Consider the following 20,983-nt stretch of genomic DNA (forward strand, 5'->3'; position numbering starts at 1 on the left):
ATACGAGTATTCAGTTAGTTTTTAAACTACATAGTTACTGATCTTCAGCTCTGAGCAGTCTGTGGACACCTGACTCGTTAAACTTGTCTTATGGCTGTTGAAAAACTCTATTCATACCCAAAACCAGAACTCAATAACTCTGATTTGTATGAAAGCTTTTATTCTGCATTCTATTACAAGTGTGATCTGAACTTAATCAGTTATGTACATTTCCTATGAAACAACTCTAAGTTTAGAAAGCAAAAAGCAAGAGTATATCTACATCTACATGACTACTCTGCAATTCACATTTAAGTGCTTGGCAGAGGGTTCATCGAACCACAATCATACTATCTCTCTACTATTCCACTCCCGAACAGCGAGCGGGAAAAACGAACACCTAAACCTTTCTGTTCGAGCTCTGATTTCTCTTATTTTATTTTGATGATCATTCCTACCTATGTAGGTTGGGCTCAACAAAATATTTTCGCATTCGGAAGAGAAAGTTGGTGACAGAAATTTCGTAAAAAGGTCTCGCCGCGACAAAAAACGTCTATGCTGTAATGACTTCCATCCCAACTCGTGTATCATATCTGCCACACTCTCTCCCCTATAACGCGATAATACAAAACGAGTTGCCCTTCTTTGCACCCTCTCGATGTCCTCCGTCAATCCCACCTGGTAAGGATCCCACACCGCGCAGCAATATTCTAACAGAGGACGAACGAGTGTAGTGTAAGCTGTCTCTTTAGTGGACTTGTTGCATCTTCTAAGTGTCCTGCCAATGAAACGCAACCTTTGGCTCGCCTTCCCGACAATATTATCTATGTGGTCCTTCCAACTGAAGTTGTTTGTAATTTTAACACCCAGGTACTTAGTTGAATTGACAGCCTTGAGAATTGTACTATTTATCAAGTAATCGAATTCCAACGGATTTCTTTTGGAACTCATGTGGATCATCTCACACTTTTCGTTATTTAGCGTCAACTGCCACCTGACACACCATACAGCAATCTTTTCTAAATCACTTTGCAGCTGATATTGGTCTTCGGATGACCTTACTAGACGGTAATGTACAGCATCATCTGCGAACAACCTAAGAGAACTGCTCAGATTGTCACCCAGGTCATTTATATAGATCAGGAACAGTAGAGGTCCCAGGATGCTTCCCTGGGGAACACCTGATATCACTTCAGTTTTACTCGATGATTTGCCGTCTATTACTACGAACTGCGACCTTCCTGACAGGAAATCACGAATCCAGTCGCACAACTGAGACGATACCCCATAGCTCCGCAGCTTGATTAGAAGTCGCTTGTGAGAAACGGTGTCAAAAGCTTTCCGGAAATCTAGAAATACGGAATCAACTTGAGATCCCCTGTCGATAGCGGCCATTACTTCGTGCGAATAAAGAGCTAGCTGCGTTGCACAAGAGCGGTGTTTTCTGAAGCCATGCTGATTACGTGTCAATAGATCGTTCCCTTCGAGGTGATTCATAATGTTTGAATACAGTATATGCTCCAAAACCCTACTGCAAACCGACATCAATGATATAGGTCTGTAGTTAAATGGATTACTCCTACTACCCTTCTTGAACACTGGTGCGACCTGCGCAATTTTCCAATCTGTAGGTACAGATCTATCGGTGAGCGAGCGGTTGTATATGAGTGCTAAGTAGGGAGCTATAGTATCAGCGTAATCTGAAAGGAACCTAATCGGTATACAATCTGGACCTGAAGACTTGCCCGTATCAAGCGATTTGAGTTGCTTCGCAACCCCTAAGGTATCTACTTCTAAGAAACTCATGCTAGCAGATGTTCGTGTTTCAAATTCTGGAATATTCCATTCGTCTTCCCTGGTGAAGGAATTTCGGAAAACTGCGTTCAATAACTCCGCTTTAGCGGCACAGTCGTCGATAACAGTACCATCGGCACTGCGCAGCGAAGGTATTGACTGCGTCTTGCCGCTTGTGTACTTTACATACGACCAGAATTTCTTCGGATTTTCTACCAAATTTCGAGACAATGTTTCGTTGTGGAACCTATTAAAGGCATCTCGCATCGAAGTACGTGCCAAATTTCGCGCGTCTGTAAATTTTAGCCCATCTTCAGGATTTCGCGTTCTTCTGAACTTCGCATGCTTTTTCCGTTGCCTCTGCAACAGCGTTCGGACCTTTTTTGTGTACCACGGGGGATCCGTTCCATCTCTTACCAATTTATGAGGTATGAATATCTCAATTGCTGTTGCTACTATATCTTTGAATTTGAGCCACATCTCGTCTACATTCGCATAGTCAGTTCGGAAGGAATGGAAATTGTCTTTTAGGAAGGCTTCTAGTGGCACTTTATCCGCTTTTTTAAATAAAATTATTTTGCGTTTGTTTCTGATGGATTTGGAAGAAATGGTATTGAGCCTAGCTACAATGACCTTGTGATCACTAATCCCTGTATCAGTCATGATGCTCTCTATCAGTTCTGGATTGTTTGTGGCCAAGAGGTCAAGTGTGTTTTCGCAACCATTTACAATTCGCGTGGGTTCGTGGACTAACTGCTCTAAATAATTTTCGGAGAATGCATTTAGGACAATCTCGGAAGACGTTTTGTGCCTACCACCGGTTTTGAACAAGTATTTTTGCCAACATACCGAGGGTAGGTTGAAGTCCCCACCAACTATAACCGTATGAGTGGGGTATTTATTTGTTACGAGACTCAAACTTTCTCTGAACTGTTCCGCAACTGTATCATCGGAGTCTGGGGGTCGGTAGAAGGAGCCAATTATTAACTTAATTCGGCTGTTAAGTATAACCTCCACCCACACCAATTCGCACAGAGTATCTACTTCGACTTCACTACAAGATAAACCACTAACTACTGACAGACACCAACACTCCACCACCAATTCTGCCTAATCTATCTTTCCTGAACACCGTCTGAGACTTCGTAAAAATTTCTGCAGAACTTATTTCAGGCTTTAGCCAGCTTTCTGTACCTATAACGATATCAGCTTCTGTGCTTTCTATTAGCGCTTGAAGCTCAGGGACTTTTCCAGCGCAACTACAACAATTTACAACTATAATTCCGACTGTTCCTTGATCCAAGCACGTCCTGTAATTGCCAAGCACCCTTTGACATTGCAGCCCATCCCGCACTTTCCCGAGGCCTTCTAACCTAAAAAACCACCCAGTCCACGCCACACAGCCTCCGCTACCCGTGTAGCCGCCAGCTGAGTGTAGTGAACTCCTGACCTATTCAGCGGAACCCGAAACCCCACCACCCTATGGCGCAAGTCAAGGAATCTGCAGCCAATACGGTCGCAAAACCGTCTGAGCCTCTGATTCAGACCCTCCACCCGGCTCTGCACCAAAGGTCCGCAGTCGGTTCTGTCAACGATGCTGCAGATGGTGAGCTCTGCCTTCATCTCGTAAGCAAGACCGGCAGCCTTCACCAAATCAGATAGCCGCTGGAATCCAGAGAGAATTTCCTCAGATCCAAAGCGACACACGTCATTAGTGCCGACATGTGTCACCACCTGCAGCTGGAAGGACCCTTTCCACATCAGGAATGACTCCTCCCGGAATGCACATGGAGTGCACACTGGATTTCTTCCCCTCCTTAGCCGCCATATCCCTAAGGGGCCCCATTATGCGCCTAACATTGGAGCTCCCAACTACCAGTAAGCCCAACCTCTGCGATTGCCCAGACCTTGAAGGCTGAGAATGATCCTCTGAAACAGGGCAGGCAGCTGCATCTGGCTCAGCCAGAGACAGTGCCTGAAACCGGTTTGTCAGACGCACCGGGGAGGCTTTCTGATCAGCTTCCGGGGACGCCTTTCGCTGCCTGCCACGCCTTGGAACGACCTCCCAATCAACCACAGGCGAGGGCTCAGCCCCACTGCGGGCAGCAACCGGGGCAACCACAGCGGCAGACCGATCTGGGGACAGACGGGATGAGGTTGACATCCCCGTGATACCCGAGTCCGGCTCCCCACAGTGGTGCCCATTGGCAACAGCCTCAAGCTGCGCGACCGAAGTCAGCGCCGATTGCAGCTGTGAGCGAAGGGATGCCAAGTCAGCCCTCATCCGAACACAGCAATCGCAGTCCCTGTCCATTCTAATCGATGTTTAACAACAGTTACTGAAACACGAGTCGGTGCCTAGATAACGCAAGCGGAACACGCAAAGAATGTATCAACTAACCTGTACAAATGCCTAACGACTGCGCTACAATCTGCTGAATTTACGATTACAGTAACTAAAACTCGAAATTGCACCTCCTATACGAAACTCACACGCAATTTAAATAAGAATCTACGAAGTAAACACTAAAGCGCGATGCTACAACTGTCAAATACTATAATACGACCGAAATATATGAATTAAACAATGCAAGTACCCAAAAACACGCAAAGAAATTAATTAAACTATCTAACAAATAAGTAAGCTAGGGTTATACAGCATTTACATTATTAATATTCTGGTCATTGGTATTCCACGTCATGCTTTGTGCAGAATATTCTTTGGCGCCACCGATCAGTCCATATGTCATGACAACAGTCACCATTTTAATGTTCCTGAGATGGCACAAAGCTCATGCAGAATACCTCAAGAAAAATAATAGATGAACAAATAAACAGACCTTCTGCTAATAACACTTGCTCATTTACATTCAAAATTGGCGTGTTATTTCCCCCTCAATCAATGAAATGATTTAATTTCAAAAATACATCTGGGAAATCTTGTATTCTCACATTATCCTACTACACAAGAGGCAGAGCCACATGTGAAAACAGCCATGATGTATACCAATTCTGCTCCAATTACTGCACAGCTTTGTTGTCAGTATGTCCGCCCCGATAGCTGAAAGGTCAGTGTGATGGACTCCCGTCCTAAGGGGCCCGGGTTTGATTCCCAGCTGGTTCAGGGATTTTCTCTGCTCAGGGACTGGGTGTTGTGTTGTCTTCATCATCATTTCATCCCCATTCGGTGTGCAGGTCAGTCAATGTGGCGCTGATTGTAATAAGACCTGTACCAAGGCGGCCAGACCTGCCCCGTATGGGGCCTCCCGGCCAATGACACCAAATGCTCATTTTATTTCCAGTCATCATTTTATTTCCAGTATGACAACCAACAAGCTAATCGCCAGAATGGATGACACCTGTCAAACTATGACCAAGAACAAAGCTGGCCACAACATGCTCGATTTCAGTGGCATCTTCACAACCCATCCCTTCTGTTCTGGATTCTTCTCTCCACCACCAACCTTTCTGGCATACACAGATGGGAGTTATCCCTGCAACACATCCTTCACTCCCGCAGCCCTCTTAGATTGTCTCTCTTAACCCACTGTCCGCACATTTTCCACTCTATTTCCCATTCTTCTGTCATTACACAACCTCGCAATCCACGTCTCCTTTGTGTGCCACACCCACACTAATTCCGGTATCTATGCATCATATGCCTAGCCTGTGTAAATGCCACCCCCCCCCCCCCCCCACCTTGCACTCCCCCATTTCTAGGCAGAAAACATGCTACCTCCCTCTGAACACACCCTCAATCCTCTTGCTGCCTCCTACCTCTCTCTCCCTCTACCCACCTCATCCGACACAATCCGCACTGCACCCTCGACCACTTTCCACCATGCAATCACAGCACTGTATGCCCAGCCAGCACAATGTCAGCACACAGGTGTGTGTACAGGCTTTTGTCAGGTCAAAAAAGATGACAATAAGGTGATGACGGCAGGAAAAGACTGTTCCGATGGAAGACTCCAGGTATACGAAGTTGACAGTGGTGGAGTGACCTTGGCGAAAACTGCCCTGGGATGGAGCCAGACAGCCTCAAGACTCAAGGAGCCAACACAATTTCCAGTTCACAATACATTCAAGCAGCTTGCACAGAATGTTGGTGAGGCTATCCATATCTATCAGGGTCTTAACCGGGTTTTAGCACTGGAAAGAGAATGCTTTCTTGACATTGTGACGGGAATTCGCAATCACTCAAGATGCAGCTGAAGATGGCAAGGATGTGGCATGGTAATCTGTTCATAGATGTTTAATCATTTGGGGATGGATGCTGTCTGGACCCGGGTTGTGTTGGGACAACAATGAGCAAGAACACTGAGAAATCCCCACTAACTGGACAGAGCATGATATGGCTCAATATGGTGTGCAGCAAAAGATAAGTGCTTTTGTTCTGGTAATTCTCAGAAGTAGAGGTTCATGCATAATGCTCAGCAAAACGATCTGTGATTGCATCTGGGTCAGTATTTATAGCTTCATTCATGGAAATCACAGGTATACCTGCAGGGGTCTAATATCCATAAAGGCACCCGATCTCAGTCCAAACTTGGAAAGGAGAGATTCGTGTTCCAATGGTGGAGATGTACCATTCCCAACACTCCTGCTTCTGTCTTCTGATTATTTGATGGACCTGTGTATGGAGCTGTACATTGAAGGGTGCCACTTATGACGTTGTAGGGCCTGCCTATGATCTCTAACGGCCACAGCAATTTCCAGCAACCAACAAGGCACTGTCTCCTGCCGTGAGCAGCCTGAGGAACAAGGGACTGCTGCTGATTCTGCAGGAACAATGGTCGTAGTAATATTCCGGATCACCACATTGATAATGCCATGCGATGGAGATCAAACGGTGGTAGCAGACATGAAAGCACCCAAGACAGCATTGATAAGAGCCCATCTGGGCAAGCATCCAGGTGAGTGGTGCTGGAGGACGTACAGGGAGAGTGGAAAGTGATCACTATCACACAAGTCATCATGAACTCTTCAGTGTATAGATGGTAGAAGACCAGAACTGCAAACTAAGAGATCAATGGCCGAGTATGTGCCATGTGCCATACTGAAATGAGTGGGGCGTCTATATTCTCAACATCTTTGCCACTGCCAGTAGCCTTGGTTCCACCCCAAGAAGGCTGTGGGCATTGAACTCACCCAAACGTAGGAAAGGTGGAGGAATTTAAGAAATTAGTGCAGCCAATACATTGTATGATACTTCACCAACTGGAGGACGGTAGATGTTGCAAATGGTAATCTACTTCACTGTCCTCACCCTAACAACCACAACTTCTGAAGTTACTTGAAGCGACACAGGTTTGTTGTAGACAAAGGTAAGAACATATGTACATATTCCACCTGACATACTGTCACAGTCATTGCGATTTTTGTAATACCCCCCCAACAGCCACAAAGGTTGGGGGTCAGCACTTCCGGAAACTAGGTTTTCCTGAAGAGCAACGCAGAAAGCAGGTGTAATGCTTAAGAGTTGTTGTAGTGCAGCCAAGCGAGGAAATAAACTATCGCCATTTCACAGGAGGATGATGCTCTCTGTAATCTGGGAAGGTGTGAAGGGACCGAGGAGGCAGTTTATGCCTCAGGGTAATCTGCAGCCACCAGTTGAGTGCTTGTATTTATTACCATTAATGCTGAGGCATCGACGAGATCTAGGTCCTCGAGGGATGCTAGAATCTCTGCCTCATCCTCAGATGCAGAACTGGCAGGAAGTGGTGGTATGGGGGTCACTGGAGTTTCTTGTTTCTCACCAGATCTCACTTCTCTTTAGGGGCTTGCTGGGAGGGCTTCTCTGAAGTAGCGTCAGGTACAGATGAAGAGTGTGAAGCTCTTTCACCAGCAGCTTGTGGCTTCTTCAGCCACTGGTTAGTGTCCACTTTTGCATGGGGTGAGACCTTGGGGGACCCTTTCCATGTGAGAGGGGGGGGAAGAGGCTGTTGCTTCTCTGGTTGGGGGGGGGGGGGGGGGACTGATGATGTGCTCAGTGTTTGGGGGGATATAGCTCTCAAAGTAGGTGCTATGGGAACAACACTGAGGGCCAGTTGTTGGAGGCAGAGACAAAGGGACTATCGTCACTGGCAAGGTCAATGTCTTTGTAGCTGCAGCACAGGAGGTGGTCAACCGAATGGGGTCCAACTAGTCACATTTCTTTTTAGCCTCTTGGTAAGTCAGCCTGTCTGGGATCTTGTATTCCATAATTTTCTTCTCCTTTTGAAGAACCATACAGTCCAGTGAGCAGGTATAGTGGTGTTCTCTACAGTTGACACAGGTGGGAGGGGGGCACATGGAGTATTTGGATGCAACGGGCATTCTCAGTCTCTAAATGTGGTGCTGGAACTGTACCAGGAAGACGTGCCCATACTTTCAGCACTTAGAGCACCACACAGGGGGAGTAACAAATTATCCTCAAAAGTCAAGATGAAGGCACCAGTAGCAACCCTATTATGTTTTGGTCCCCTATAAATGCGTTGGATGAAGTGAACACCCCGTTGTACTACATTGGTGTGTAGTTTGTTGTCGGACTGCAAATGGGAGGTCTCAATGAAAAATAATCCTCTAGACCACATTTAGCATTTTATAGGGAGTCGCTGAAATGAGAACGCAATCAACAATGCAACAAGAATCAGCTTAATTTTTCAAGGAGCTCCTCGACAGAATAGGAGTGATCCATGAGGAAATGCTTCAGTTTAGATTTGAAAGTGCATAGATGATTGTAGTGGTAGCTTATTGAAAATGGATGCAGCAGCATATTGCACACCTTCCCGCACAAGAGTTAAGGAAGTCCGATCAAAATGCAGGTTTGATTTCTGCCGAGTATTAACTGAGTGAAAGCTGCTTATTCTTGGGAACAAGAAATGACTTATTCTTGGGAACAAGAAATGACAGTGAGGTATATGTATACTGAGTGGTCAATGTCAAAATACCCAGACTCATGCACAGGGTCGACAAGAGTTTGGTGAACATACACCTCTTATTGCTTGAACCACCTGTTTCTGACTCAAAAATACCTTTTAGAATGGGAAGAGTTACCCCAAAATATAATACCATGTGACATAAGAGAATGAAAATATGCAAAGCAGACTAATTTTCGTGTCGAATGATAACTCACTTAAGATACTGTTCGAATAGTAAGAATGGCAGTATTAAGTCTTTGAACAAGATCCTGAATGTGGGCTTTCCACGACATCTTACTATCTATCTGAACACCTAGAATTTTGAACTGTTCAGTTTCATTAATCATATGCCCATTCTGTGAAATTAAAACTTCAGGTTTTGTTGAATTGAACTGAGGCTTACTGTGATTTAGCGTTAGTTTATTTTCTACAAGTGATGAACTTAGGTCATGAACTGCACTATTTGAAACTGAGCCAATGTTTCACACATCACTACCAAGCTAGTGTCATCAGCAAACAGAAATATTTTAGAGTTGCCCGTAATACTAGGGAGCATATCATTTATATAAATAAGGAACAGGAGTGGCCCCACCACTGATCCCTGGGGCAACCCCCACTTGACCGAACTCCACTCAGATCCCACATCACAGCTATTCTCAACATCGTGAATAATGACATTGTGCTGTCCATGGCTAAAGTAAGAGGTGAACCAATTGTGAGCTACTCTCCGTATTCCATAATGGTCCAACTTCTCGAGCAATATTTTGTGATCAACACACTCAAATGCCTTAGTTAAATCAAAAAATATGCCAAGTGTTCGAAACCTTTTGATTCTTCTATAGCTCTATGTTTCCCTCACAGTGTAGCAAGGGAAAGGAAAAATTTAGGATCATACTTCTCAGCACTGAAATATAGCATTCCTTTCTTAGAGATTGCTGGAGCTATTCAGCCATCGGCAAAAGATGACTTGGTCCGCCTCACTGCGGGTCATCTGTTTTGAGGCCACCCACTCTGACCAGGGACTCCCCACAGGTGCCATCCAGCTTCAACAACGGCCACCTGGCACGATGACTGTTGTCAGGAGTGCTGATGCCCCACGAAGCTGGGCATCCACTGCTTGGCATATGCGGGGAGTTTGCTGCTCAGACAGCAGCAGTGCGATTCCTGTGTTGTCAAGGGGCTACAAGTAAGAGGGTACATGATGGACCCTTGACAACAGACTGGCTACTGCACTGGACATTGGGTGTGAAAAGATTCATTATTATCATGGGTGCAGAAGATGACAATGCACAAGGTATGTAGATTACGCACCCTGTAAGGTGTCCTTGCCCAATGGCTGGATTATGAGTGGAGTTACAGAGGCATGAGAATATTAGGCGCACAATGGATACATGATGCATCACATAAAGTGACCTTCCCCACATGGACCGCACTTTTGAAAAATTTGGAAAATGTGGAGGTCAGACCCTAATAGGCAACCATAATACTTCAGGCTGGAAAGTAGGAGACTCCTTTTAGTCACCTCTTATGACAGGCAGGAATAACTCCGGTCGATTCTGACCCTCGAACCAGCAGGCGAAAGACAATTTAGACAAAGTCACACCAATAACCAAGATAGTAAATAGGAGTAATATGCTGAATTACAGACCCATATTACTTAAGTCAATCTGCAGTAGGATTTTGAAACATATCGATGTTAGGCATTGAAACCCTCATAACTCAATCTGTCTGTGAAAACCTCATCATTACAGCAACCAGTAACTCCGTGACCAAAGGGAGATTTGAAAGTGCATGGATTTCTCTAATCTGTCAATAACTATGATTCTATTATATAACTACACATCTAGCAACTTTCTGTATCACTTCATATTATTCTTTAAGACACCATTTTTACTTCTCCTGTAAAATTTAACAAAATGCAGTTACGTGGCTTTCACTGGCTATGATCGATATACTGTGTTCTAACGTTATGAATTACCTCAAAGAAAATTATTTACTAACAAACAGTCTGCAAAGATCCCCCCCCCCCCCCAAATAAAAAAAATTGTTCTTGTGAAACAAAACTAGTTCTTTATTCTCATAAAGTAATGAGTGCTATCAATAGGCGATGTCAAATTGATTTCAATTTTTTTAATTTCCAGGATACTTTTGACACCATTCCCCACAAGCGACTTCTAATCACATTGCGTGCCTATGGAGTACCGCCTCAACTGTGTGACTAGATTTGTGAGCTACTGTCAGAAAGGCCACAGCTTGGAGTAACTGACGCAAAGTCTCGAGTAACACAGAAGCCATAGATGGCATTCCCCAAGAAAAAGTTATCTTCATAAATGACATTGGGGACAGTCTAGTCTGAGCAGCCCTCTCAGACTGTTTGCAGATGATTCTGTCATTAATTGTCTTGTAAAGTCATCATATGATATAAACCAATTGTAAAATTATTTAGACAACACACCTGTATGGTGCAAAAGATGATAATTGATTCAAAATACTGAAAAGTATGAAGTCATTCACATTGTTGTTGTTGTTGTCTTCAGTCCTGAGACTGGTTTGATGCAGCCCTCCATGCTACTCTATCATGTGCAAGCTGCTTCATCTCCCAGTACCTACTGCAACCTACATCCTTCTGAATCTGCTTAGTGTACTCATCTCTCGGTCTCCCTCTACGATTTTTACCCTCCACGCTACCCTCCAATGCTAAATTTGTGATCCCTTGATGCCTCAAAACATGTCCTACCAACCGATCCCTTCTTCTAATCAAGTTGTGCCACAAACTTCTCTTCTCCCCAATCCTATTCAATACCTCCTCATTAGTTACGTGATCTATCCACCTTATCTTCAGTATTCTTCTGTAGCACCACATTTCGAAAGCTTCTATTCTCTTCTTGTCCAAACTAGTAATCTTCCATGTTTCACTTCCATACATGGCTACACTCCAAACAAATACTTTCATAAACGACTTCCTGATACATAAATCTATATTCGATGTTAACAAATTTCTCTTCTTCAGAAACGCTTTCCTTGCCATTGCCAGTCTATATTTTATATCCTCTCTACTTCGACCATCATCAGTTATTTTACTTCCTAAATAGCAAAACTCCTTTACTTCTTTAAGTGTCTCATTTCCTAATCTAATTCCCTCAGCATCACCCGATTTAATTTGACTACATTCCATTATCCTCGTTTTGCTTTTGTTAATGTTCATCTTATATCCTCCTTTCAAGACACTGTCCATTCCATTCAACTGCTCTTCCAAGTCCTTTGCCGTCTCTGACAGAATTACAATGTCAACGGCGAACCTCAAAGTTTTTACTTCGTCTCCATGAATTTTAATACCTACTCCAAATTTTTCTTTTGTTTCCTTTACTGCTTGCTCAATATACAGATTGAATAACATCGGGGAGAGGCTACAACCCTGTCTCACTCCTTTCCCAACCACTGCTTCCCTTTCATGCCCCTCGACTCTTATTACTGCCATCTGGTTTCTGTACAAATTATAAATAGCCTTTCGCTCCCTGTATTTTACCCCTGCCACCTTTAGAATTTGAAAAAGAGTATTCCAGTCAACATTGTCAAAAGCTTACTCTAAGTCTACAAATGCTAGAAACGTAGGTTTGCCTTTTCTTAATCTTTCTTCTAAGATAAGTCGTAAGGTCAGTATTGCCTCACGTGTTCCAACATTTCGACGGAATACAAACTGATCCTCCCCGAGGTCTGCATCTACCAGTTTTTCCATTCGTCTGTAAAGAATTCGCATTAGTATTTTGCAGCCGTGGCTTATTAAACTGATAGTTCGGTATTTTTCACATCTGTCAGCACCTGCTTTCTTTGGGATTGGAATTCACATAAGTACCACAATTCTGGTAAATGATAAGTCACACAGATCTAAAGGCTATAATTCATCTAAGTACAAAGGTAATATCATGGGGAAAGCAAACCAAAGACTGTAATTTATTGGCAGAACACTTAGGGAGTACCACAGATCTACTAACGAGACTGCTTACACCACATATGACCATCCTCTTCTGGACTATTGCTGTGTGGTGTGGGATCCCATCAGATGCGACTGACGGATCTACTAACGAGACTGCTTACACCACATACACCATCCTCTTCTGGACTATTGCTGTGTGGTGTGGGATCCCATCAGATACGACTGACGGAGAATATCAAAAAACTTCAAAGAGCAGCAGTTCATTTTGTTTTATTGCGAAATAGGGGAGAGAGTTTCGTGAAAGTTCAATCACCAATATTCTGTTGGTACCCACCTTCATAGGGAGACACGATAATCATAATAAAATAAGAGACATCAGAGGTCACGCAGAAAGATTTAAGTGCTCGTTTTTTGTATGCGCCACTCATGAGTGGAACAGTAGAAAAATAGCTTGAAGGTGGGTGAGTGAACCGTCTGCTAAGCACTTAATTGTGAATTGCAGAGTAATCAGATAGATTTAGATTGAATATTTCATAAAAGGAATTACGATTCAACAGGATAAAAATGGTTGCTTGTGCTCCCAGCCCATTTCCATCTATTCATTCTGGAGTATTTTCATGATGCTCCAACATCAGGTCACCTGGAATTTATGAAGACCCTTGACAGAATGAGAATCAGATGTCATTAGCTAGTGGTCTACCAAATTGTCAGACATTTTGTAAGCCACCGTAGAGCATGCCAAAGATGAAAACATGTGCCTGGCACCAATTCCTTCATTTCACAAGATCAGAATTTGACCTCTTGGAGAGGTTTCTCTAGTCAACAAATGGGAATAAATGCATGATAGCATACATTGACTACCCGACCCACTACACTATCACCAGAGCTGTGCCCACTGCTGAAGCTCCAGGGATCACCAGGTACATTGGAGAAGACATAATCTTGAAGCATGAAGCACCATGCGTGTGATCTCTGATTGTAAAAAAGTGTTTCAATCGAGACTCGTGTCGAAGAAGTTTTGCTATGCAATGTGGTCCACAGAATGAGAACAGCCTACCACCTAATGACAAATGACATGACAAGACATTTTAATAGTATGTTGGCAGATATTACATCAAATTACAATGATGTCAAACAGAAAGATAGAGTGACAATACTGTCTGTCATGACTTTTCATATACAACAGGGCACAACAGGGCTTTACAAGCTTCTCACCATTTTTCCTGATTTGCTGCTGTGAGGTTGAAATAACTTTGTTTCCATTTCAACCCAATTATGCTCATGATGATTATAATAAAACACTCATCACCAGAACTGAAAAAACAAGAACAATAACAATAATAATAATAATTACAGTGCAGCTTTGACCTATATTGGATCCTAACCCCTAAAGTCAAAGACGGCGATCCAACAGTGAGGCGACAAAAGTGCAGAGACACTGTCTATGTCCTCTGCATAAAGCCCTATCATAGTGCTGAGGAGCATTTCAACAGCAGGGGCTTCCCATACAAGAAAGATAAATCTGTCCAACAATCATGATGCCACAATGGAAGCAACTGTATTTAATCTTTGCGGTGACCATAAGGACATAACAATTGAATGAGAATGCAAATATCCATCAGCACTGCCATACTAAGGATGACTGGTTAGATCCAGAACCAGGAATCTGCATTTCAGTCTGAATTAGCATGGTGCTGTTTGCACGGAAGGGGAGAAATGCCACGTGCTGTGCATATCCACTTGATGCTTCTGATTTGTGAGACTTGTTTATTTGTGAAATTTTGTAATTTGCTAGAACATTACTTGTGTGTATAAGAAGGAGCACACTATGCTTAAGCAGTTTGTTCAGCTCTGCAAGTGCTTCATATGTGCTCACTAAACATGCTTTCAAATTGAACTATTGGTTCTTGTTGGCCACCATGCTCTATAAACTATAATGTGATTCTGGACTCTATCTGACAATACTGTAGAAAAATGATGCTATAGTGAGTTCTTACAGGAATACTATAACACTTTATAGGGATTAGTGACAACTATTAGCAGCTTCAATATTATCACATAGTACAATGACTGAAACAAAACACAAACACTTACCTTATTAAACTTGGCAAATGGGTAATCCTTTCCTTCATCAACAGTACGACGCCAGTGATGAAACACTGCTCCGTCAGTGCGCGCAGGGTTTGTGAAAGGCATCCACTTCCATGGACGTACTTTTCGCATTCCAAGTTTAGCTTTCATTTGTTTGTAGCCCTGCCCTAAAACAGATATCAGACAGCTTTATTTAGCAGTAGTAAGGCTGCAAAAATGTTTGGATTAAATTTGATAGCATGTTTCTCAAGTAGTGTGCTAGGAAGCCAGAGGTCCAGAGTCTGAGGTCTGTGCAATCCTGGGGATTTTTGGAGAATTATTATGATTTCTATATCTGGTAATATTTTGTGAATGCAAAATACAAAGTGCACTTGATGTGAATTCTACATTTAACTGAAAGACAGTAACTGATTGAGCTTGCTATGTGGTTATTGTACAACAGTACTGAAATTGAAAAGGAAGTAAAAAATGTCTCCCTGTAATGGCAAAGTTTACATCATTTACCAGTATTATTATTTGTCCTTCTATTGTATTATTAAATGAGTGTGGGAAGGACTGTTAGTTTACCTCCACATCCTGTCTGTGAATCTGGAATACACTAATTTTACTGTCATGGTCATTACGTGAGATGTATTTGCCCCCCGAACATCATGTGACCACTGGTATATGCACGTCCACACGCTGGAAAGGCATATTACCTCCAACAAGCCCTCGCATAGAGAGCACTGTAGCACTAAAGCAACATTTCAATTGACGATTACTGTTATTTTGACTGTAATATACACTAATTTTATGTGACATTTCTACTTTTATTGTACAACGATGGATCTTTCAGAGTTTTTGATGCAGAAATTTGACACAAAATTTGTCGTAATGAAAAAAGAGAATGGCAACGTAAATTCTGAGAAGATACAATGCAGTTTAGTGGGTGTTTTCAGTCACACTGCATCTGTTTCCTATACTTAAATAAGTACTTACACTCCAGAGGATTACGGTGTCATGTTAAGAACAGTCGGAAGAGAGAATAAAGTACTAAAAACCTTAAGTACCTGTAACTCAAGTACGTTATTAGGGTTCTGGAGCATCCTGTGAATCTCTTGCGTCATTATAGATTTGATATTGTTATTCCACTCATGTAGGTGAAAACAGATGTTCAACAAGATGATATCTGTATTAATAAAATTGTTTTGTCATTCACATCATGAGCACTATAGAAATCTCTCCAATTCACATGTATGAGCAGTCCCTTTACATTATTAATTTTTGGTTTATTTACTACCCTCCCATAATCAGACAATAAATTTTGTATCTTGATCAGTATTATAAGTCAACAAGAAGAACAACGTGCCTAGTTTTACAAGTTCATTAAATCTGTATCCATAGGAAAATTCACATGAGAAACTTCATAATTATGAGACTTAAATGCTGGCCTATGCTTACCATCAGCAGGCAAAATTCTTAGTACTGTCAACAGACACACACAAGTACAAGACCTTTGTCTTCCATCATCCTGACTACGAGTGGGTTCCTCTCACTCTATGGTATAAAGCAACTTCCTTTCCTTCCTATTCTGCCCACAACCTATCCCTCTTCCCTTCCCAAGAAAAGAAATATTAGTCCCAAATGCTAGGATTTTTCTTGTACTTTAATATGGGTCTGTTAGCAGTATTACGAACTTTGCCTGCTGCAAGTTAAGTTTATTAGATCTGTATCTAAAGATATTACCAGTGTCTTTTTAAAACATTTAGCTATCCAAGTAAGAACTCAACTGAATGACCATGTTTCTGATTCTAATAAATGTTTACTGGGAGAGTCTTCAGAAAAGCTATATCACACTCACCAGTGGTCACTGTTCCTGCCTTGTTTTTATAATTTAAAATACTAAATACATCAAAATAACTTCAAGATGATTTATGAGAACGTTAAAGTTTTCTAGACATTTTCAATACACAGATAACTTTACAAAGGATTTCTTATTAAATTATTCTTTTGTCACATACGCTTCTAGATGTTGCTCTAAATAAAATTTATCGACATCAATGTGGTTGCTATAAGGAAAAGATATATTGCTATTTACTGTAAACATGACACACTAAGTTTCAGACAGGCACAACGAAAAGCCACTTACACATTAGCTTGCAGTCAAAACCTTTGTCAGAAAAAGAAACACACACACACACACACACACACACACACACACACACACACACACACACACACACACACACATTCATTCATTCATTCATTCATTCATACAAGCAAGCACACCTTATGCACACATGACAGTCACCTCTGGCAGTTCAGACAGGAGAGTGTGTGTGTGTGTGTGTGTGTGTGTGTGTGTGTGTGTGTGTGTGTGTGTGTGTGTCCTTTTGTGACTAAGGCTTTGGCTCAAAGATAATGTAAAATTGTCTTTTTGTTGTGTCTATCCGCAACTTAATGTGTCACTTTTATGGTAAGCAGCAACTTATCTTTTCCTTATATTGTTGATATTCCAACTTGAGAGATTCCATTCCTTGAAATTCTGGCCATTCTAATGTGGCAGTTTGTTCTTTCTCTATATCTACTACTCACAAGTGAGATGCTAACCTACCTCATGCACCATTAACATACGTATACCAGTGTTCACATGATGTTCAGGGAGCAAATACATCTCACATAATGACCATGACAGGTTCACATATAGGATGTGGAGGTAGACCAACAGTTCTTCCCCCATCCATCTCATTATATGACAAATAATAATACTGATAAATAATATAAACTTCGCCTTACACAGGGCGACATTTTTTACTTCCTTCCCAATTTCAATACCGTTGAACAATAACCACATTTTTTAGCTGTATGAAGGTATGTTGCTCTTTTTATTCCCATCGTTAAAGCATTCAAAATTTTATATAATGAAGAGAGATCAAAATGACAAATATCATGTAAGGAAAAGTGTTAAGACATACCCATGTCTGTTGGGAAGACTGGAGGAGCATCCTTATTGTCAGTATAAAGTAGAGCGAATACTTCACGATGCATTCCTTCTGGTCGTTTTGAGACCTTTGGAGTGAATGGCTTTCTCTTTACCTTCTCAGGTCCCAAAATAGCCTCTTTTGTTATTTCAGGGGTTGGAGGCCTTTCAAGCTCCAATATGTCTCTGACGTCAGCCATCACTGAAAACAGTTAACTGCACCTAAAAGAAAAAAAAAAAAAAATTAAAAAATTTACACATGAACACACTTTATAACAAAATACAATTAATATAAATGACGTGCATTCTGCCAACCAATTTTATGTGATGCAGCATGTGGAAGTTGCTGGATTGGGACGGGTTACTCCTGTAACCAAAATATCAGGTACGTTCTGGTACATTTGATGTTGATTAGATAGGATGAAAAAGATTTGCATTCGTGAAATAGTAAATTAGTATCATTATTGTTACAGATCTGAAGATGGTTCTAGATGAACCAAAACCGGTCATATGAATAAAAATTTTGCAATCAAGACGGATTATAAGTAACATTGTAAAATTCACTGATTGCTGCTATCCTATTAGACATGTCTGTTTTTGCAATTCATGTCAACTGACGGGCATTTGCATTGAATGAAAAAAATCAAGGAAGGCTTTTCAGAAGAAGTTACTCTTCTACTCTCCACAGAAGTGGTTTGTAATGGTGAAAATTCCTGACACCAGTTATTGTGGGGGTTGTCAAAAATCTCTTCTCGAGCTTCTTGCATAGGAAATCTACACTGACTTTTTCTTAGATGTGAAAAAAAACATTTGTCAATATTAGCTTTGCAGAAATCGTAAACATTATATACAGTTGTTATTTGTGCATCATCCGCTAGTTGAAGACTAGCTCTTCTCGATATACATTTTATAGTTCCTCCCAAACTATCATACACAGATTTACTGTGGCTAGTAGCAAAAATGGACTGCTCAGCATCAATAGAAAAATCGTTTTTGTGCTCACACAATTTTTTAAAGCTTTTTCGATTCTTATATTCAGCAGCACATCCATCGGTGAAATAACACACTTTCTTCGCTTGTGGGTAATGCTCTGCCAGCCACTTACCCATTTCTTTCTGGACGGCATTTACAAATCCTACATCATATTTCCTATCATCACTTATAAAGCAGTGGTTCACTATTACCAATTTACTTTCTTCATTAATCACATAAACACACATGGGATGGATTGTACAGCTGCTCCTTGTCTGGTGACAACTCTGAATTTCATTCTGAATAACAAAACTGTAGTTTTCAGCAAAGTCTATTAACTGAATTGCTTTTTCCGGGGTTAGATTCTTTTCAATTTTTTCAATGACTGTGACTGAAATATGTAAGTGAGTGTGGTTAAGTGCCTGTAATTTTGTTACCAACAAGTCTATGTATTGACTAACAGTCGCAGACTGCTTTACCAATTCTGCTTGATGGTCTGTATTTATCCACTGGCTAAACCCAATTTCATCATCAGCATCATTGTAAGCTAATTTCTGTTTAATAGTTCTGATAGTCTGTCATCACTGGGACAATTATCATAGTGATTAAGCATGCTGCTGTCGTTTTCAGAGTCACACACGAGAAATTATATAAGTTCTTTGTATGTTTCTTCAATGTGTTCCACATCTAAAACCAGTTTTATATTCTGGTAGATACAACACACACACACACACACACACACACACACACACACACTCACTGAATGAGTGCTACACCAGCTAAAATACACAACTTCGGTCTTGGCAAATAAAATTTAAAAAGGTATTAATGTTTGGATTCTCCCATTTAAAACAAGAGTACAGTTCTCTTAATTTGAGACTTTTTTTTTTTTTTTTTTTTTTTTAAATATATACATTCTCCAGAATGCTAACTTTCTCTTTTGCTCCTGGTGACACTCGCGTTTATTCATCATTTTGGTAGAAATTGTGACAATTTTTACCACTTCATCAGCAATATCTTCTCCCTTTTTGGTTTAGGAATTGACAAGTTACCCATTTCTGTTTTCAGTTTCCTTGCTCGTCGAACCACATACTCATTAACACTGAATTCTGACACTATGTTTTCTTGTGCCCAAGAGGATGGAGCTAAAGATAAATTTGAATTTTTTGAGGTACACTTACGCTAGCCACTTTTTTTTTTCATTAACAATATCATGACATCATAATCTTTGGCTTTCTTTACAATTTCATCATCAAACTGTTCTTCTCTCTAGTCAGAATCTTCAATACTGCAATATAATGCCTGAACACTTTTTTTCCAAAACATTCCTCACTTTTTCTGACTGCTTCTTGTCACACGAAGCTTCGCTGTGAATTGGAATCAAGTGAAGTTTTAGGGGAGAGCACCCCAAATAATGAAAGTGTTATTCACATCCTCAATACTTTGGCTTCTTAGCACTGATTCATGAAATGTCACCTCTGGGTCATCTGTGTCACTTTCATTTCTATGCTATCACTTAAATATGCTAATTTGAAACCCCTGCACCTGGGGGAGTGAGACAGTGAGTGGATGAACTTACTTATGACCCTTATCCACCACAGTAAAATGTATTTTGATTTCACATGTGTGTGTCAGTTAGTAGAAGACCCATTCAAATTTTTATTTTGTTCATATTATTTATGGATCATATGTTGAAAACAATAGACTGGCTGGGTGAGATTAAGATATGTGAACACAAAATAAGCAGTCTTGCATATGCGGATGACTTAGTTGTGATGGCATGTTCGATTGAAAGTTTGCAAAGTAATATTTCAGAGCTAGATCAGAAATGTAAGGACTATGGTATGAAGATTAGCATCTCCAAAACGAAAGTAATGTCAGTGGGAAAGAAATATAAACGGATTGAGTGCCAAACAGGAGGAACAAAGTTAGAACAGGTGGACGGTTTCAAGTACTTAGGATGCATATTCTCACAGGATGGCAACATAGTGAAAGAACGGGAAGCAAGGTGTAGCAAAGCCAATGCAGTGAGCGCTCAGCTACGATCTACTCTCTTCTGCAAGAAGGAAGTCAGTACCAAGACTAAGTTATCTGTGCACCGAAAGCTGGGTGGATTCAGGTTACCTTATCAACAAGGTTGAGGTTACGGATATGAAAGTATCTAGGATGATTGCAGGCACTAGTAGATGGGAACAATGGCAGGAGGGTGTCCACAATGAGGAAATCAAAGAAAAACTGGGAATGAACTCTATAGTTGTAGCAGTCAGGGCGAACAGGCTTAGATGGTGGGGTCATGTAACACGCATGGGAGAAGCAAGGTTATCCAAGAGACTCATGGGTTCAGCAGTAGAG

The 20,983-nt window shown here is 41.4% G+C and overlaps 1 protein-coding gene across 2 annotated transcripts in view; it reads right to left on the reverse strand.

Moving 5' to 3' along the window:
• LOC126272254 (DNA methyltransferase 1-associated protein 1-like) overlaps positions 1-20,983 on the reverse strand; it is a 78,254-nt gene that overhangs the window by 41,457 nt on the left and 15,814 nt on the right. For both annotated transcript variants that reach the window (XM_049974968.1, XM_049974969.1), the window contains exons 2-3: positions 17,655-17,881; positions 14,704-14,867 (exon numbers count right to left, since the gene is read on the reverse strand). In XM_049974968.1, coding sequence (XP_049830925.1) covers positions 14,704-14,867; positions 17,655-17,859 — 369 coding nt within the window. In that variant the 5' untranslated portion in view covers positions 17,860-17,881. The remainder of the gene's footprint in view (positions 1-14,703; positions 14,868-17,654; positions 17,882-20,983) is intronic.

Source organism: Schistocerca gregaria, chromosome 5, assembly GCF_023897955.1.
Source record: "Schistocerca gregaria isolate iqSchGreg1 chromosome 5, iqSchGreg1.2, whole genome shotgun sequence".
Taxonomy (NCBI): Eukaryota; Metazoa; Arthropoda; class Insecta; order Orthoptera; family Acrididae; genus Schistocerca; species Schistocerca gregaria.